Source organism: Acipenser ruthenus, chromosome 2 (genome assembly GCF_902713425.1).
Source record: "Acipenser ruthenus chromosome 2, fAciRut3.2 maternal haplotype, whole genome shotgun sequence".
Lineage (NCBI taxonomy): Eukaryota > Metazoa > Chordata > Actinopteri > Acipenseriformes > Acipenseridae > Acipenser > Acipenser ruthenus.
The window spans coordinates 15127010-15146193 of NC_081190.1; the positions used below are offsets into that span (position 1 = coordinate 15127010).

The 19184-nt window shown below is 38.3% G+C and overlaps 1 protein-coding gene across 1 annotated transcript; it reads left to right on the forward strand.

Moving 5' to 3' along the window:
* Positions 1-983: 983 nt before the first annotated feature.
* On the forward strand, positions 984-18911 carry LOC117969884 (PI-PLC X domain-containing protein 3). Its single transcript, XM_034917837.2, has 3 exons — positions 984-1608; positions 16020-16728; positions 18658-18911. Exons 1-3 carry the CDS (start codon positions 1380-1382, stop codon positions 18812-18814), a joined length of 1095 nt encoding a protein of 364 aa, XP_034773728.2. The 5' UTR covers positions 984-1379; the 3' UTR covers positions 18815-18911.
* Positions 18912-19184: the final 273 nt, after the last annotated feature.

Genomic DNA, 19184 nt, shown 5'->3' on the forward strand with positions numbered 1-19184 from the left:
TAATTACATTGATATTTGAAAGCGGTGTTGGTAATGATCTTATACAGCACACCGAACATGAATGATAAATGTAGTTTTCAATCTAAACAAAGGCTACAGTATATGACAAATCCAATCTTAAACCATTTGGTTGTTCACATGGACTCACGGTTGGCTCCTTGTGATACACAATACTGATAACGGTGTGTTAAAACAAATAACTGTACAATGAATGAAAGGACGTGCATTATCAAATAGTACATCCCATGCAAATTGTTTAAAATCAAAAATGATTTGTTTGCCACATAGATTAATACCAAGGGTGATGCCAAAAGAAGGACAAACCTTCACAAGACTCTGAGGGAATTTTAGAAAAAACAATTGAAAATATTAAAACTATCGATATATAAAGTTCTAAGTTGCTGACGGATAAAGTATGCTGCTAAATATTAACTTCAAAAATCTCTTATGAGAAATGTCGAAGTAAAGGATTGTCGATGAGAAAGAAATACAGCGTCTATTTCTCCTACAATAATCAAGACTACACAAGATATTCACACCAGAGAGACAACTAAGCAAGTGCAAGATCTGTCAGCGGGGAAATAAGTGGGAAAGGTTAGTCTTCACAGTAACGCCAGTACAAATGGATCAGCAGGGAGCAAAAGTGAGCGCAAATGAAGTTACCAATGAGGTATACTCGAAGACAAAAATACGCGGTGGTTTTGTTGAGCTCGATTAACTGGCAAAAACCGCAATGCATCCATAAGATAATCCAGTCTGGTTTGACAGAAGCTTAGTCAACCGGAGTCAGATTCAGAGAGAAAGACAAATCACCGTACAAGTAAGATCAGCACCAGTAAAGAGGACAGCGCCAGTAAGCTTCAGTACATGACAGAGAAGGACACGCACTCCGGGCACCGCGGACATAACACTGCATACATCACACACAAACTGTGGAGATTACATTACAGTGTTTGTAAATATTAATAAACATCCTGTATGTTTTACATCGTCCAATCTTTCTACATAAAATAAGCATTCTCCTTCGAAGGTATTAACGTTGCGCGTTCATTTAAATTAATCAATATCTAGATTCCCTATAAACAAAAAGTTCACATTTCAGAAATCAAATATAAACGGATTGATGTAACAGTGTATGTAACTGATCCAATGGTACGTGAATAAAATCCAATAAATCCAATAAAAAAAAAAACTAGCAAAATTAAACTACAGGTTATCAGCACTGTTTTTTTAACCAGTAAGTCATGAATAGTGTAGACTATGTCACAAAACGCATCAAGAAAATAAATATATAGGCTATATAAAAAGAAAACAGCGAGGATAAAGAGGTGGAGTGCAAGCACACACACAAAAAAAATCTTGTGGAGGATTTATTGGAAATGAGCGTGTCTGCGCCATCCTCTGGGTGTGGCTCTACTCAGAGTGTGACCTCTCCCAGTGAAGAGAAGAAACAGCATCCACACCAAAACGGGCACAGGCGAGTCAGACAAGAAAAGAGCGGCGCGATGGCTTCATCTCAAGGGAAAAACGAGCTCAGATTTGCCGACTGGATGGCAAGTTTGCCGGAGAGTATCCAGAGCATGCCTCTTACAAACCTAGCAATCCCAGGTAAGTGGAGACACTTTTCTTTTAACCAATGCAAACTGCTGTGCAAATTATATCCATACGAAACTAGAATTTAAATGCATTTATCGACATGTGTCTTAGAACGTGTGATTTTACTCAATGGGAAGGCGGTTTTCACTATTATTGTCGGCTGCTGTCATGCCGTTTAATTGAATAATGCCAGGATTCCTGTGACATTGAATGGAATGGATCTGAAGATTGTCGTAAGACCCTCCCTGATCATTGATATTCGTATCTAGTCGTGTTTAAAGAGACAGCGCTTGTGCACAGGAAGGAAACTTGTATCCTTCCAATTCCTTTAAGTATATTTCTACTGGTGCGTAAAATGGATAGATTGTCTGTTTGCTGGTTTAGAGGTCATACGAACAATTCTGTACAGGTACAGTAAGTATATTGAAATACTGACGCATAGCACAACAGTACATATAGATGGAACATGTTCTTGAAAGCCTTGATTTATTTATATAACCTGCTGAACGAATTTTTCATCTTGCTCTGCCTTACCTTAACAAAGTGAATAAGCCACCCCTTTTCCATGGGAGGGTCTGTTTAACATCCAGCCTTGGCAATGCGTTTGTCCAGGACCAGGCTGACTTGTGAATTGCTGCGCACGATTCACTTTTAAATTCGTATTTACCTGTTTGTTTAGAGGAGAGATTGTATTTTGCTGACTACAAAAGGATGATTTTTTTAAAAAATGTGAACTGTAGGATTCTGAATTTAGACGCTGTTACAGTTTTTTACAGAGCACTTCTGTCATTCAATTCATGGAACAGGAAAGCGTTTTCTTTATCGTACATGGTATGTAAATAGAGTTATTGTTTGAAAAAAAAACCCCAACGTTTCCACTTCATTTGTCTTTAAGTTTGCATTGTGGATGATTGACCTTTGGCACAATATTTCAGGAATACTTCACTCTCCTTTGCTTCTATCAATACAGTACAATCCTTAATGTCTGTCATGCTAACATGGATTAAATGGACTAGCATATGACAAACATTTCAGACAGGTGCTCTAGCAAACAAACCCCTTCAGGTATTATTTCTGAAATCAAACTCAATCAAACGCATGCCAGTTTGTGCATATTCCATGATGCATATGAGTTATACAGTATATCTGGCTTGCTACCTTTCGATTTTAATCGGTATTAAACGTCGAATTCCCCCAAAATATGAGTTAGACTGAAATAAGTTTACATAGGATGAACGTCGGTAAAACCACTCACTATTTTTTATTTTCTTAACAAAAATAATAATTTAGAAATCATCTCTTTTTTGTGTAGTTTTTATACTTGCTGTCTGTCCCTTCTCCGTTCCTCTCTGAATGGCCAGCAGGGGTCGCTGTCAATCAACTCAGTGGTCCCTTAGAAGGCTACTGTAGTTTCTCTATCAGTCATTTCATCCTGTTCTCACATGTTGTCGAGTGAAGCAGCGCTAGAATGCTCTCATTCGTTTAAATGACTGTCAATCATCAAGACCTGCACCGACTGTGCACTTTCGCAGCACACAGAAATATCCCCTAGAAAGTGTCCTGAGGGCATCAGATGATTGTTAATGGTTAGGTTTAGGGTTAGTATTGGGTTTGAGGTTAGCTTTTAGGGCAGGGGTTGCTTAAGGTTAGGGTTGGGTTTGGGTTAGGGACAGGGTGTCTTGATTTCGTAGAGTTGCCAAGCTCTGGAAGTGAAAGGCAAATGCCCTCAAATCATCTGATGCCCTCAGGACACTTTCTAGGGGATATTCCTTTCCACTGCATGCATGCACTTTCATTTGCCAGCTACAGCACCTGTCGTTCAACCTACTTTGAAATTAGCGGGTTAAGGTGTAGGTAAGCTTTTGCTATAGGTACAGTATTCGGTGACAGTTACTAGTTTGATTTGAAGAGGAAAACACTTAATGAATATTGTGCACAATACCTTCACCGATGGCTGAACTCTGAGGCAGGACAAATTGGGCCCATCTGCCTTGCCTTCCAGTGACTGAGTCCAGCTGTCCTGAGAGGGGGAGGGGGAGCTGAGACTCCAAATAATAAGTGCAAGTTAGTTCTGTTCAACTACCTAATGTTTTGTTCTATGCATATTATCGCAAATTTATGCAATAAAGGTCTGTGTAATACACTTTTATATGTTGCATATTTGAGACCATTTTTAAATGTGTGTAGGAACTTTATCTTTATAAGGTATAGCTCTGCTGTGACCAAACGTTATTTCAGCTAAAATGTTGGTAACCATGGTTTTGTTGCATGTTGAATATGATAAAGGGGTTTCGCTAAATGAGACATTTCTCAATTTTTTTTTGGTTTTTTTTTAACATAAAGGTCGATTTCATCCATTCTCTGCTTGATTTGAAAAATAAAGATTAAAAAGAACCCTGGTAAATTCTTTCTAAAATGAACATCGATATTAATCTTGATTTTATTAGCAAGCCTCAGTATAACATACACTCCCATCGAGCATGTTTGAGGGCAGATATGACTAAGAAGCAGCAGCAGCTTTTTACCTGAAGTTGCAACTTTTACTCCAAGCATATAAATATTTTGTTTTCCTTGAATAGATCAATGTCTACACTTCAATTATATGTAACATATTTCAATAACCAGACCGTTCACAAATGAAGTGGTATACCTGTGTTTTCCTTTGTTATGATGACCCACTCCTTCCTCACTAAATGTCTTATCCCTCAATAGATCATCATCCTATTTTGCACATGCCAATGTTTCAATCTGTCCCAAAGGATTTGTACAAAGTATCCATTTTCTACTGATGCAGAACGACATCAACATCATCAGATAACACAAAATAACAGCAGCTGAAGTTGTACTATAAAGACGTGGATCCGCCACCACGTGTGTCTTCGGTTTGGGGAACTTTGTGAAGATGTTCTTGCCCTCAGCCAGCGAGTTGTTTAAATAACACACCTCAAATATCTTACCCATCTTGGCAGTCATCATTGCAGAAAAGAATATGTGTAAAATGAAGAGCAAGATATGTAAAACAAAGGGCCAAATTGGGGTAAAACATGCAATAAACTCCCTCACATTTACTGCTGTCTGTCCTCAGTAGTAATGGGGTGTACTCCATGTGCATGTGCCCTTACATTAACTATGAGCTGCTTTTCTTCCATGGACAGAGAAGTTTTACATGAAACATATCTAACAGCTTATGTGGTAGTCTATGTTTTAAATCATCAAGATACTTCTTGTTCATTTGAAATGGAACATAAGCTATGCAGTTCACCGTAGTGGAAAATAATCATACAGAAATGATAATTGGGGCTCTACTTTCTCTTGTCATGTCTGGTAAAGCATATCATCCATGACAAAAGAATTCCATGTGGTTCGGCTTTGATAAGAAAAGTGGGAAAAAAAAACACTGCCTCCAAGCCGGAAAGGATTTTTTTATTTGATATAACGATTCTTAATCTACCGGATAATGCAAGGCTGGGTACTAGTCATTCTCAGTTACTGACTGATCACAAGCACTGAGCACAAATGCAATTGTGTGTGAACATGTACTGAGGTTGGGAGGGTGGGGGCTATAATTATCCAATATGACGTGTCTACCAGGTGTTCTAAAGTGGTGCTATAACATAGTTTTCAAATTAATTTCTTACCCAATTAGCATCATTTAATTAATATGAGGGTCATTGTGACTGAAACTGACTTCAACCAGGAAGCTTCAGCTTTTATAGGCACAGAATATATGTCGGGGATGCAGAACAAGTCATCTGTCAAAGTCATCAAGGCAAGCCAGACAAACCAGAGGGTAATCTGGCCGGGCGCTGCAGCCCATCTTGCAAATTGGTTTGTGAATGAGACCAATTTGCAAGTTTACGACCATTCACATTTGCTGGCTGTCTATTGAATCCTGCCCTTAAATCTTAGCTGGATTTTCCATTCGCAGTTATTATGCTACAGAAAATAAAGCACTAGAGGCTCAAAGTGAATCTGCTTTTATATTACGATCTAATCCTTTTTTTTGCATTTGTATTTTAAACAGTGTCATTGACAAGTAGTGGAATAAAAGTAAACTAGCTGTTTTTAATGTACCATGAAAGGAGCTCTAGCAAATGAAATAATTCCATAAAGCTTCCATTTGCAAAGCAGATCCCATGTTTTAGAGGTTTTGAAAAAAAGCACATGTGATAGTAAATATGTATATTAATTTTAAAAAGTATATTTGGTGCAATACTAGGTTAGAGAAAGCTTTCCATGTACGTACTTTCAGGTAGTATATTACTGTTTAACTTCCTATGTCATCTGAACAGTGTCTGTGGGGTAAAAGCATGTCAATAGGCAGAGCACCTGGCTGGCCAATGGCTTTAAAGGATTCGGGACTAAAACCTAATAAATAAAGAGCCAGTGGTTTAGTGAGGACTAGTGCAATTTGATGATTATTTTGGGCAGTTAAGAACTAGTCGGTAGTAGTTCTAAGTGAGAATTTTTTTTAGAGACTGTGTAATGTTTCGATACCAAGGTAAAGAGATACATCCAAATTCAGAGAAACACAGATAGTCCATTGAAGATAAGATGTTAAATAATTCATATCAATTAAGTGCTAGTCTTTCACTGTCACTGAACACTTAGCAAAAAGTCTGAACGATATGCTTAACAACCTGAATGCAATCCTTTGATTGGATTCAGATACATATACTGTATATCTTGGTAGAGAGCAAAATTTTGAACGGTTAGTATACTGTGTGATCACTAAAAAGAGAGAACACACTGACATTATCAGCATTCCTTTCCAGAGCTCCCCCAGATTCAATTAATACAGTGAAGATAAAGTAAACCTTTTGACAATCTGTAATCGAAATGTAGCCCAGAATAAACTGATTAGGTTAGCTTCTGTTCAAATGACATCTCCCACCGCAGCGGCTGCAAGTAAACTTGTTTCTGTGTCATTTGGGCATTGAGAGCTATTGCTATTGTAGTGTATTTTTTTATGTGGCTTATGAGACATTCATATGTGTTGTTCAGTACAGCAGAGTCGATGAGGAAAAGCTTCACATATATTGTGTCACACCAGTATAAAATATTGGGCCAGATTCTCAAAGCGTTTTACTCCAAATTGGTGTTACAGTGCAAATGTTCATATGCCAGGACTCTACTTCCAAAACTTGAACACATAACTTGAGCGTATGCTTTTAAGCTTTTTGTCCTTTATTTGTCCATCTTCATTCACTTTAATGGGACTTTTTTCAACATTCTAAAGCTCCCCATTGTTTAAAAACTCCCAGACTACCAACATTCTATTTACTGTAAACTTTTGACACAAATCAGGTACTTTGACCACTTTCCCAACAAGTAAGACAAAAAGTTAGAGCATATGGAATCTTCCTCTACTTCTCTGCTATTGAAATCTGAAATCAAAACAGAAACTTTTACCAATCAAGAGGTACAGCTGTTTTAGTAACGGCATCAACTACATTTTCTCTAACTTTTTATAAACAACTGAAATGTTGACCACTTTCCTAAAGCAAGCCCCACAACTCTACTTGTAAAGTTACCATCTAATTGTAAGTTTAGGATCATACTAAAGTCTTTATTCACAAGACAACACTGAATTTAATAATGCAGTTGCTATGGGAATGTTCACAGCTCACTGTGATACTGTACAGCCATCTAAAATTTCTCGATGTTGCTTAAGTTTTGTGGAAAGGCAATTGAAAAAAAAAAAATACACTAGGGTCCTGATTACAATGACACACAGCAATGGTGTAGATAACCAGTCCTGGGCTGCCACGCCTCCCTCTCATAGTGCTGTACAGGCTTGTATTGGAGAGCACCCTATCCTATATTATGAAATAGTGAATTTGTCATTGTACAGCTGTGCAGATAAATATCAGATAGATACAGTTCTAGGCAGGTTGGCTTCAACTCAATCTGAAATTATCCCTTTTCTGTTTTATGGTATCCTGTTTTAAAAAAAAAAAAAAACAGCTTAGAACTCCAAGCCTGATACTGTGAAATGTACTTGCTGTTTCAGGTTGGACCGCTTCCAGATTCCACCAGCTGGTCTGCATATAGCAGCAGGGCCTCTATCATTAACAGAGGTTAATGCTGTCATTATATCCAGATCAGGATATTGACTTCCTTGGCTTCCCTTTATAATCTTTGGACCTTATTTAGATCTTTCAGAATGCTGCAGTGTATCTAATTGATGTATCCAGGATGTATTGATGTATCCTGTCTGTAATGTTTGCAATATTTGAAATTTCAGGTATCAATTGTACTATTTCCCTGCTCACCAAATCATCAGTCTACACACTTACAGCCAGACCAGATTGGTGCGCTCCACAGGAACAGGCCTAATGAAATTGTAATGGTGCTGTGCGGCCTGCAATGAAATAAACGTGTACCTTTCAAAACACAAATCCAAGTAAACAATACAGAACTATTTTACCTAAAAATAGTATATATTGTAATAAATACCATATGGATTCTAATGCTATGATTGGAGTTGAAATAACACAACCTGAAGTCTTGTATATGCAGTACAGAGCCAACAGTTGCTTTATTTTAAATACACAGGCCTTTGAATTCACAACACCAGAAACAAAATAAATAAAGACAACATGAAGTCCCTTTTTGGAGCCCTGAATACACAGTGGTACTTCGGTTTCCCTGCCTATCGTCAGGATAGATAAGCACTGACTACACAGTGGTACTTCGGTTTCACTGCCTATCGTCAGGATGGATAAGCCATTTCCTTGACAGTACACAAAACCAAAAGGATCGGACTTTACCATGACACACTCAATATACACGGATTAGATGTTGTTGAAAAATCACCGCGATACACACAGTATACATGGGACCAATATTTAACTCAGATTCACTGGATTTATAAAGGTTTAACTTGTATTTATTTGTTTGTTTGTTTTTTCGTCTCTCATCTCTCGAATACTGCTCAAACTGTCCTGCACACCCTCCTTGAGACTAACACACAGTGTCTTTATATACAGGTGGATTTAATTAGATAACCAAACAACCAATGACCTGATAAAACAATGAATAGAACGTTAATTATTCTATTTGACCACGTTTCCGGAGACATCTAGTGGTCAAAATGTGACATAGCAGTGAATAGTCTTATATTTACATATCTTCCTTGAATGACGTTATTCATATCTTTTTTATTATTATTATTACGTCTCAATGCTAAAATTCTAGGTGATGCAAAACTTTTGTCCATATCTGTAGATGCTGATTTGCATACCCCAATTGTATGTTTAGTTGTACTCTAAAGTATAAGTCGTAACTAACCCAAAGCAGAGCCTCGATTCACTGCACATTCTCTGAAATGCTGTAGTGAGGTTTGGGGTCCTAGCATTATATTTTTGTGAATAGGACTCAGATTTACAACACAGTTTACCTGACCCTTTGCTTCCCCCATGGATTGTAGATGCGATGAGGCTTCGTAACGTGACTCAATCTACTGAATGCGCTTGTTTCGTTGTGGGTTCACGTATAGAGAATAACATAAATGGTTTCTCATTGTTCTGGCTGCACAAAGAGTACGATTGTTTTTGTATATTGAGCGCTTTTGCATCTGAATGATACTAGAATAATGTAGTGTTAGAAAAGCACGCCCTCGATAACCAGTAAGAGTGTTTGTGAACGATTAAACAATCCACGGGCACGATTTACACAGCAAACAAACACTACATTGCACTTATGCATCAGTATAGCTAAACACCCTTTGAATCCTGAGATATAAAACATCTTACCAGTTCATAAATCAGCAACATACAAAAGAGATATATTTTTATTTCCATATATAACACTTAGTTATTACTAGATATTACATCTTAGACTATGTGCTAATTATATAAATATGCAAATGTTGCTTCATTCTTCTTTGGCTGCCCCAAAGGTAACAGACTGTGCTGTAAATGGTTCACTTGGTCTATCTTGCTCATCATTTTGCATTGCCTGTCAGTTCCAGGTTTTTGAACGTGAAACACTTAACAAAAAGCCTATAAGGCTTTGGGGAGCTCAAATATTCCCTTTCTGTTTAACGTGTATGTAAATTGCATTGCAAAGGTCTATGTAAACTGTTAACTCTCATGAATAGGGGAGGAATGATGTTTTGCTATGTTACACACAAAGCTCAATACAATTACCAATACAAACCCTGGTGGTTAGAGGGAGACAATATATTAAACAGTCATTTAAGATAGTAATAAACTACATTTAGTTGGCATGATTATGCGCTTTTAATGGCTATACAATTCAATTACATGATTCATTGTATAAATATAATGTAGCAATGTGATAGAAAATATCAACCTGATCTCACTTCCAACCTGTTCCCATGGCAATATCCTAAAATGCTGCTCTAGTTACTTAAGATGACTTTTATTGACATAAAACCAAGCAGAAACCACAGCGTTATCTTGTTTACAATGTGATTGACTTGGAGCCAATGGGGGGGGGGGGGGGGTCGTTCATAAAATAATCATGGAATAATATTTTGCACAGTTCCTAAGCAGAGGTAGGTAGGTCGAATCGAGGACAAATGAAACACAGTGCTGTATAATTCATGACCAACTGGAAAGGTCAGGTTTCTTAATAGAAATTTGTAATTGCACATGGGAGAGCTAATCTAGCAGATTATTGATAAATGCACTCTTTCTGAATAGTAGGAGGAGACTAGATTACACGTTTTCATTGAATTGTAAAGAAGTGTACATAATGATAGTATACAGTCAAGATTAACAATTATATTTCTGGGTAAGAAAGTGGCACTTATTAAACCTTGAGGGGCATGTGGTACAACACAGTCAACAGCCACTCATGCTTTCACCTCCACAGGCCTGCTTTGAATCTCCGTCTCAGGTCAGGTCAAGTGAATTGAGTTTGAGACTCAGCTTGGCCCCCAGTGGATATTAGTCAACATCACAAACACTACCACACTGTTTGGCACAAACAATAGTCTGCTGAAGGGAGGCCCAGGACTGAATGGAGTTCAGATCAGGATTGAGGTGCACTCACTCTTTGAGCTGCAAGGGATCTTTCTCAGAATTTAAATGTTCTATCCTAAAAATGGCAAACCAGCAGCAGACACTCATTTCCCAACATTCACAAGAGAAACTACACTACATTTAAAATAGTATGAACCAAGGTTTTCAAATCCTATTATTGGCTTTATGAACATTATTTCAGGTCTGCCTTTTACTGTGCTGAGAATCGCTTGGTTCTTCACTTGCTTTTTTCCTGTTACAATAACCTGGGAGATGAAAATAAAACACTAGAGTGTTTGAACTGAAAAACATGAAGTAATAAGGTATCGGGGAGGAACAGCAAGTTTTTTTCTATATCGTTGTCTTTTTGCCATATCTGCTTATTCCAAATTGAAGGATAAAATACAAGCAAATAAACCAAACATCTTCAAGTTGATTTTAAATCCTTGTTTAGCAATGTTTTTCAAAGTTTCATAATAAATACATTATCCAAAGCCATCTATGGATATATGGACTATTGCAGGACGGTTGCTGGCCTGTTACATTGGGCTAACTGAGAGATCTATAATACCCCAGCTGTGTGTTCATAAGAAGCACTTGCATTCAGCAATAGCACACCAGATCAGAGAGATGAGACTCAAATTTCTTCTCAAAGGTTTCTTGCTGCTGTAACTAACTCAATTCCTCAATTATCTACTGAGCTGGTTTCTTCAGTCTGATCCTGTTATCCAAATGAAGTATCTAATCATGCAACAGAAGGGAATCAGATTACTCAGTCCAACCCTTCTTCTCATCGACACAATTTGTATGTCTTTGATGAATAGGGTGAAATGCACTAATGAAAGATTACTATGTGTGTAACAATTGCAATCAGTGATACTGCAGTCAGCCCAGAATTGTTTTTGCTTTGGTCCAGATTCACAACGGGGTTGGGCAATTTCAGTTCATTTAACCATCACTTCACTAACCTATATCCCGTCAATAAGCCATCAACAACCTACCCGTGGGTACCTGGCATTAACTCTTAAACCAAATGGTGGTTGCCCCTCAAGAGGGTTGACCAGTGCCGTAAAATCTACCACGGAGCTTACAACAAAGTTTAATTATGGACTTTAACCATACATAACTGCCAATAGTTTCAGGAGAATGCTTACAGGAAGTCTGTGACTATAGGAAACATTGACAAGACCGGCATGACTTCAGTAATCTCCACTGTGTATTTTATGTTGGAAGTGAATGAAGTCAAATTAGATTTTCAGCTTACAATCAGTGAAAAGGATTGCATTTCCCTTGTGATCTGTGAAACACATTCACCTAATATCCCACAAGCACGGTCTATTCGTAGTTTAATGATTGGCAATGTGAGAATTTTGTTTTATTGCACTACAACATTTGTCAATATTATATATCTTGAAAAGTCTGATTTGAATTGTATTTCCTGCAATAAATGTATGTCATTGCTAAAGCTTTAAACATTCCCTGGGGCAATGTATAAAATATCTATTGGATTATGAGATTCAGCATTTCAGCTGGACTCATTTTTCTTGGCAGGGGATAATACAATTATCCTTTCAGTATTGAGTTTTGGTATTTGTGGTTTTGTTTTCCCGGCGTGGGTCTCACATGCCTTTGTGATTTTCTTCTGAATCCCTTATTAAAATGTTTGAGATGGCGAGGCAGGGCAGAAGCCCTGTTGCTGTAAATAGTGTGTGTGTGGCAGGGGGCATGTAAGGTTGGCAGGGATGGCGCTAAATCTTCCCCTAACAACAATCACAGTTGTGGCCATTCTCCAATTAGGTAACTGAATGCTAATTGGGGAGTGCCCACATGGATAAAATGAGGCAGAAATGCTTTGTTTGTGGGAGGGAGTTTGGGGAATGTTTACTATGGAACGAAGGGTCTCACCTGGTCTATAGTACTGTGTGTTCTGTCTTCTTCTCCTTTCAAATGCCTGCTGCAGTTTACACATTGTATAGGTCCTACTCTGGATATTGTACCCCACCCATGGTTTCCTTGGTTCTCTTTTTCCATCCAGCCTGGGCATTTTTTGAGTCAGGAGCTCTAAGAAGCACGGGGTTGCCAAGTAGCCCCTCCAATCATAAACATCCATAGGCAAATAAACAATCACTAATATTTTAAAGGTGTAATATTGTTCATTTAAATCTAATTGAATTATACATGCAGTATCCAATAATTAACTCACCATTTAGTGAAATAGCGCCATATATGCAAACAGTATACACCCGTTTTTAATTAACTCTTGTTTTTTGAAAGGACAGTTGAAGGTCTCTTAAGCACTGTCAAGTTGTTGTGTTTTTTTTTTCTCGGTGTTGTACATTACTGTTGAATTGTCATCTTTCACAAAATAGGAGTTAATTAAAAACCGGAGTAAACGCTTTGAAAATATCACAATGTTTTGACATCAGCCTACGTTTGATGCTATCTGTATCGGTTTTGAAGGAGGTGATCTTTAGTTTCGTTTTTTTTTTCAATATTTTCAGTGTCCTAGTAACAATTAAAAAAAAAAAAAAGTCTCCTATGTAGGATCGCGAGCGGTTGGAGTGGCTGACTCCCGAGTCGCTGGTCGCCAGGGCGGCTCGGGCGACCGTCAGGACGGCCGGCCACGAGATACGGGAGTGCAAAGCAGCGTTGCACCCAGACTCTGTCAGGTATCTCGAGGGAGTTCTCAGGACCGGGGAGCCTACGTTTGATGCTATCTGTCTCGGTTTTGAAGGAGGTGATCTTTAGTTTATTTTTTTTTTCAATCTTGTTTCCACAAGCATGAGCAACTGCACCACATCCATGTTGATAACTGCAGTCAGAACACACAGGGAGCAAACTGAGCAGTTTAACTGCTTGATTCGATTAATAAGATACAATATTTCTGCAATAGACAATTAATTTATCTGCCTGCCAACAGCAATACTATTGTCATCAGTTATCTGAATTAGCAATTCTGAAGCAAACAAACAACAATTAATTATGAATGACCGTAATTGTTGATGAATTAAACTTTAACAACAGCAGACCAGTACAGTACAGTAATCTTGTTTCTACCCAGATATTCATATATGTTCATTTCCATTTATTTAAGAGATAACTGTGTAGTGCTGAAATAATTCAAATGTATGTTTTTACTTTATAAAAAATAAGTTCTCATTTACAGTTAAACACAAATCACTAAAAATAATGAAAATAGTGTGCTGACTGGAATTAAATAATTAATCTTAAAAATCGAAGATCTCTCCTTTTAAAATCAGGCATGGGTCACAGCAGCCAGCCTACTTGCAGATCCTTGTATTGTATTTAAAAATACAATAAACTCTCTGCTTTCAGAAAGCATACAGTTGATAAAAGTCCAACCTAATTAAAAAGTTCCTCTGCAAAGATATACTGGAAGGCCATTGTGAGATTTTCAAAAGCTCACAAGAAATTATATAAATTAAAAGACGTATCAATTAAAATGAGTCACTCATTATGAGCCCTATTCATGAAGCTCATGACATGAGTCAATGCCTTTCTTCCAGTAACAAAGGTTTAGTGAATATGACAATTGGTACTGTAGAATTACCTGAAAACAAAATGGAAAATGTGGACAATAGTATTTGTTTTTGTGTCAATGCTTACAATGACCTTTAAACCAGTTGCCCTGGGATTCAGATTCAAACTGCACATTTTTTGAAAAAAAAAAAAAAACATCAAAGGAAATGCGTGGTTGAGGTCTGACGGGCAATTCAGTCTGTTCCCAGCCTATGTGATAACTGCAGGAGCTGTCAAGACTGTGGCTTTGTTGGCAGAGTGCCTGAGGACAGGACTGCAGCCGCGCTCGCACTGTGTGTAGCAGGAGCATTGATTGGGTAGACTTGCTGCTTGTTAATGAAAACTCCCTATTCAGATTCCTGCAGCCACAGTGACACTGAGGTCTTGTTTCATGTATTCAGAGGGCACCAGAAGAGCTGCTAACCGATCTAATGGTTTTACAAGTTATCACAACTTTTAGTTTTTTCTTCTGTTCATGTTTCATTGCATTTGGCAGTATATGGAATAACTGTAGTCAGTGTTGATGTTCTTAGTATTTGTGTGTGAATGTACAGCCATGGCCTAAAGGTTGGCGTCACCTAGAATTTTAGGATTGAGACATAATTAAAAAAAAAAAAAATCAAATGATATAACATGATTTAGAAATTTAGAAGATCTTTTATTTAACATAGTGTAATCAAATAAACTACAAAATGATATCTCAAAAGTCTACCGGAAGCCGTAAGAGTAGAACACTACTTCATGTCAGATTTCGAAATGTCACGTTTTTCATTTTTTGTCAGTTTTTCGTAAAGCACATGGAAAACTACAAAGCGGGCTGTAATTCAATATGTTAACGTAACATTATTCAGCAGGTTTCATTTGACTTTATCAAGCAAAATTAGTTAATTCTATAGGGTGATGCAAAACCTTTAACCATAGCTGTATAGCTTAAGAAAAAGTTGTCAGAAAGTGCTTGTTCATAATAAAAAGGACTCGCTTGTTAAGTTTGTGGGATTAGGTGAAATAAGTGTCACATGACATGCTTCATTGGCATTTGAAAGAAAAAATAAACATTAGTTTTTTTAATGACTCACATTGTAGTAAAAAAATAAATAAAATGAGACTCTCTGTATTGAACTACTGAGCACGAACCAGCTTAAAGGGCAACTTGGTATTGGCTGTGAGATATCACAGTTTTTGTTACAAATTGAATATTCTTGTTTAGATTCACTTCCTGTTCCAGTCATCACACGCTGGTGACATTTTAAAACTGAAGTTTAAAGCACCCGTGTGACCTCACTCCAGGCCCGGTTACAGGGTACTCCCCGCCCCTGTGCGGATCTGATGTTTTGTGTTATTTTGTATTATTCTGTTGTATTATTATTTAAATGTACTGTTTTGTGTTTATTTAAAAACACACTGCTTTATTGTTGCTATTGTCTGACAGCCTGGATGGGGTTAAAATGCCCCATCCAGATAAAATCATGAGAATTTGATTGACCGGCAGGTATTTGAGAAAGCCCGTGCCGAATGTGGTCGAGTGATAAACTAGGTAATAGATAGCCAGTTAATCCCTTTGGTGTACCATCTGAACTTTGAGAGAGTACAAGTTTGAGAGTCTGTAAGGCCACAGTGTAGCTTTAAACTGCAGACTTTTAAAAAGTCACCCAGATGTGATGACTGAAAGAAAAAATGATATACAAAGTGTTTCTCAACAAGCAAAAAAAGGTCAAATTTGTAATAGCTAACATTCAACTAGTTTGTTTATATTGTTCTCTATGGGATTTATGCACCAACATAACTATTCTGTAACAAAGAAATGTACTGCAACACAGGAAAAACATATTGAGCCAAAGGGCTAGGTTCGCATCTTTAGGTAACTAACAGTCTGTCTCTATCATTCTTTAGGCTCCCATGATTCCTTTAGCTTCTACATAGATGAAGCCTCTCCAGTTGGACCAGAGCAGCCAGAGACTGTCCAGAACTTTGTCTCAGTCTTTGGAACAGTGGCCAAAAAGTTGATGAGGAAATGGTTGGCCACCCAGACCATGAACTTCTCACACCAGCTTGAAGCTGGGATTCGATTTTTCGACCTGCGCATCTCAACCAAACCCAGAGACCCTGACAACGAGCTCTACTTTGCTCACGGCTTGTTCAGTGCCAAGGTCAACGAAGGTCTGGAGCAGATCAACACCTTTTTGACCTCCCATTCCAGGGAAGTGGTCTTCTTGGATTTCAACCACTTCTACGGCATGCAGAACTCCCACCATGAGAAGCTGGTCCACATGCTCCAGGATATCTTCGGGAACAAGCTCTGCCCGGCCATCTTCGCCCAGGAGGTGAGCCTCAAGTACCTGTGGGAAAAAGAGTACCAGGTCCTGGTATTCTATCACAACCCTGCCGCTTTGGAGGTGCCTTTCCTTTGGCCTGGCCAGATGATGCCATCTCCATGGGCCAACACCACTGACACAGACAAGCTGATCCAGTTCCTGCAGTCCGCTATCACAGAGAGGCGTAAGAAAGGGACCTTCTTTGTGTCGCAGGTGGTGCTCACTCCGAAAGCCAGCACAGTCATGAAGGGGGTAGCCAGTGGCCTGAGGGAAACTATTACTGAAAGGTGAGTGAATCTGGCTGTCAGGAATTCAGTTTAAAGGTAGCTCCAAGTCCTGCAGTGCATCCAGTGACAGCTAGCAAGGTACTGAATATGCGGTTCAAACTCTGGCCTCTGGAAATGATAAAGGTACTGCACAGCCAACACCCCCTGGAGCACTGAACTGATCTTTCATAACCTGGAATTCTTGAGAACCGAAATAGTGTACGAGGGGTATGCATTGACTGGTATTGAATGAGCACACAGGCTTGGGGGAAACAGATCATCCTAACAGAAGCCTTGGCAAGCTAGGAGTTGCTGTGAGAATGGACTTGGGGTATATAGCACTTGCTGTTTGTTTGTTTTTTGGGCGGGGGGGGGGGGGTTGTTTTTTATTCTTCTGGCTGGAGCAGATACTTTTCCAAGAGCACAGTATTCAACTAATTTAAAGGTCTTCTATATCTGGCCTTTCCACATCTCTTTGATCCATCCATTGCATGTTCCTTGTGTACTGGACTGCCAAAACGTGTACTTTCAATGTCAGAGATCTGCTTGCCAAAGACGTCTGTTATCTGATTTGTACAAGATCTGATATCAACCAAAATATGCATGAGGTTTCCTAATTGATGTTCATTAAATCTGTATAGGGTTTATTAAATAATCTTTAAAAAATCAAATTCCATGTAATTGTATTTATCTAACCAGGATGAAACCCTTGAGGTCAACTGATGTTTTCCTTTTTTTTTTTATTCAGATGATTTCATAAAGGTGGAGACAATTGTTTCAACTTAATCAAAGTTAAATTAATGTGGAATAAATCAGAATAAAATTAAGAATGTATTTAGAAAAATGTATAAATGCTGAAGAAAAAACATTGAATCAGACTGCTTGTCATTGGAAGATTTTGGCTTTTTTTCCCACAACTATTGGAAATTGAGAGTTTTACAAACTTGCCCCCAGAAACCCATTTTAGCTTCTTTGGTTCCTTATGTAATATCAGACCACACATAACTTTTCTCTTTTAACAAAACAGGACAGGAATGCATGCATGTCCGTCATGCTGTTGGCACAAGCCTAGTTTTGCTGCAAAATCTGTTTAACTTTATCTTCACTGCCAAACATGTAATTTCATCAGCCCTTGCATTACAGACAAGTTTCTTTTACTACTCCCCTTGAAATGTCATTGCCTGGGATAGGATGGATTTGTCACATACATTCTACAAATCCTAATCTCTCTTTCATTGACAGTAATTGTGGTCATGATAAGACCTATGAAACCCATTACAGTACCTCAGCATTTGCTGATGTAACTCTTGAGTACCGATGCCACATGTCTCCAGTAGGTACAGTGCATAATAAGATCATAGCGCAGGTTATTGGCTGTTGGGTGAGAGGGAACAAGAGCCATGTCCACCCACCTTAGATAATACGATTTATGAGCTGTGCATCTCTTTAGAGAGCAGATACAAAAAAAAAAAAACACATCATCCTGCTTCGGTGCTAAATTAGCTGGGGTAATGATATTATGAGTCACTTTTCAGTGGGTTGCTGTCAAATACCTGTCAATGTGTTTGCCTTTCCACTGCTCTAACCTGCAGGCTAGACTAGCACGGAGAAGGGAATGCATGTTAACGTAAAGCAATAGAAAACTAAGGTGGACTGTAAAATAATATGATGTGAAGTCTATGCGGGTACACACGCCACTAGAAACACTCTCCCAGGCTATTTTAATTAGGGTGTAAAAAACTCATATAGTGTTACTTTGCAAACTTTCAAACTAGAGAAATGTAGTTTGACTCTAAAATCTATCTATCTATCTATCTACCTAACATGCTTTTAGTGTGTATATATCGTACAGCAACACATAACTGAAGTTGTCGCCCTAATATTAATATTGATGATTTAAACAGCACAATGCCATTTTAATGTAATTTTGTGTTTCTTATTTTGTCACAGGGCTCTTCCAGGAATGATGCAGTGGGTGCGTACGCAGAAGCCCGGGGAAAGTGGTATCAACATCATCACAGCAGACTTCGTGGAGCTGGGGGATTTTATCAGTGCGGTCATTATGCTGAACCGCCTGCTTGAAGAAGGAGGAGAAAATGCAACTTGATTTAGGGCCTGAGCTGCCTGATGAGGGGAGATTTTACTTGTATTCTGTGGAGCATTCTGGAGCGTTCAGAGTTTCTGGAATCTTTGGGGCTACTAGAACTAGGGGTGGGAGGGAGGGAGGGGGGTGGGGGGGACATGTTTTTAGTGAATAATAAAATAATTGCCTAGACTAGAGTGTAAAAAGGCGGCTGCTTTTCTTTGTTTCTGTTGGGGATAAAGGGAAAGATAGTTACTGTGCTTTTTCTCATCTATAGCATTAGTAACTGATAAAACATTGCATACACAGCCTAAATCTGCAACTTATTTTGAGCTATTTAGATCTAAAGCGAGATATTTCTGGCAGAAAAACTTGTTTTTCAAGTAAATGAAAA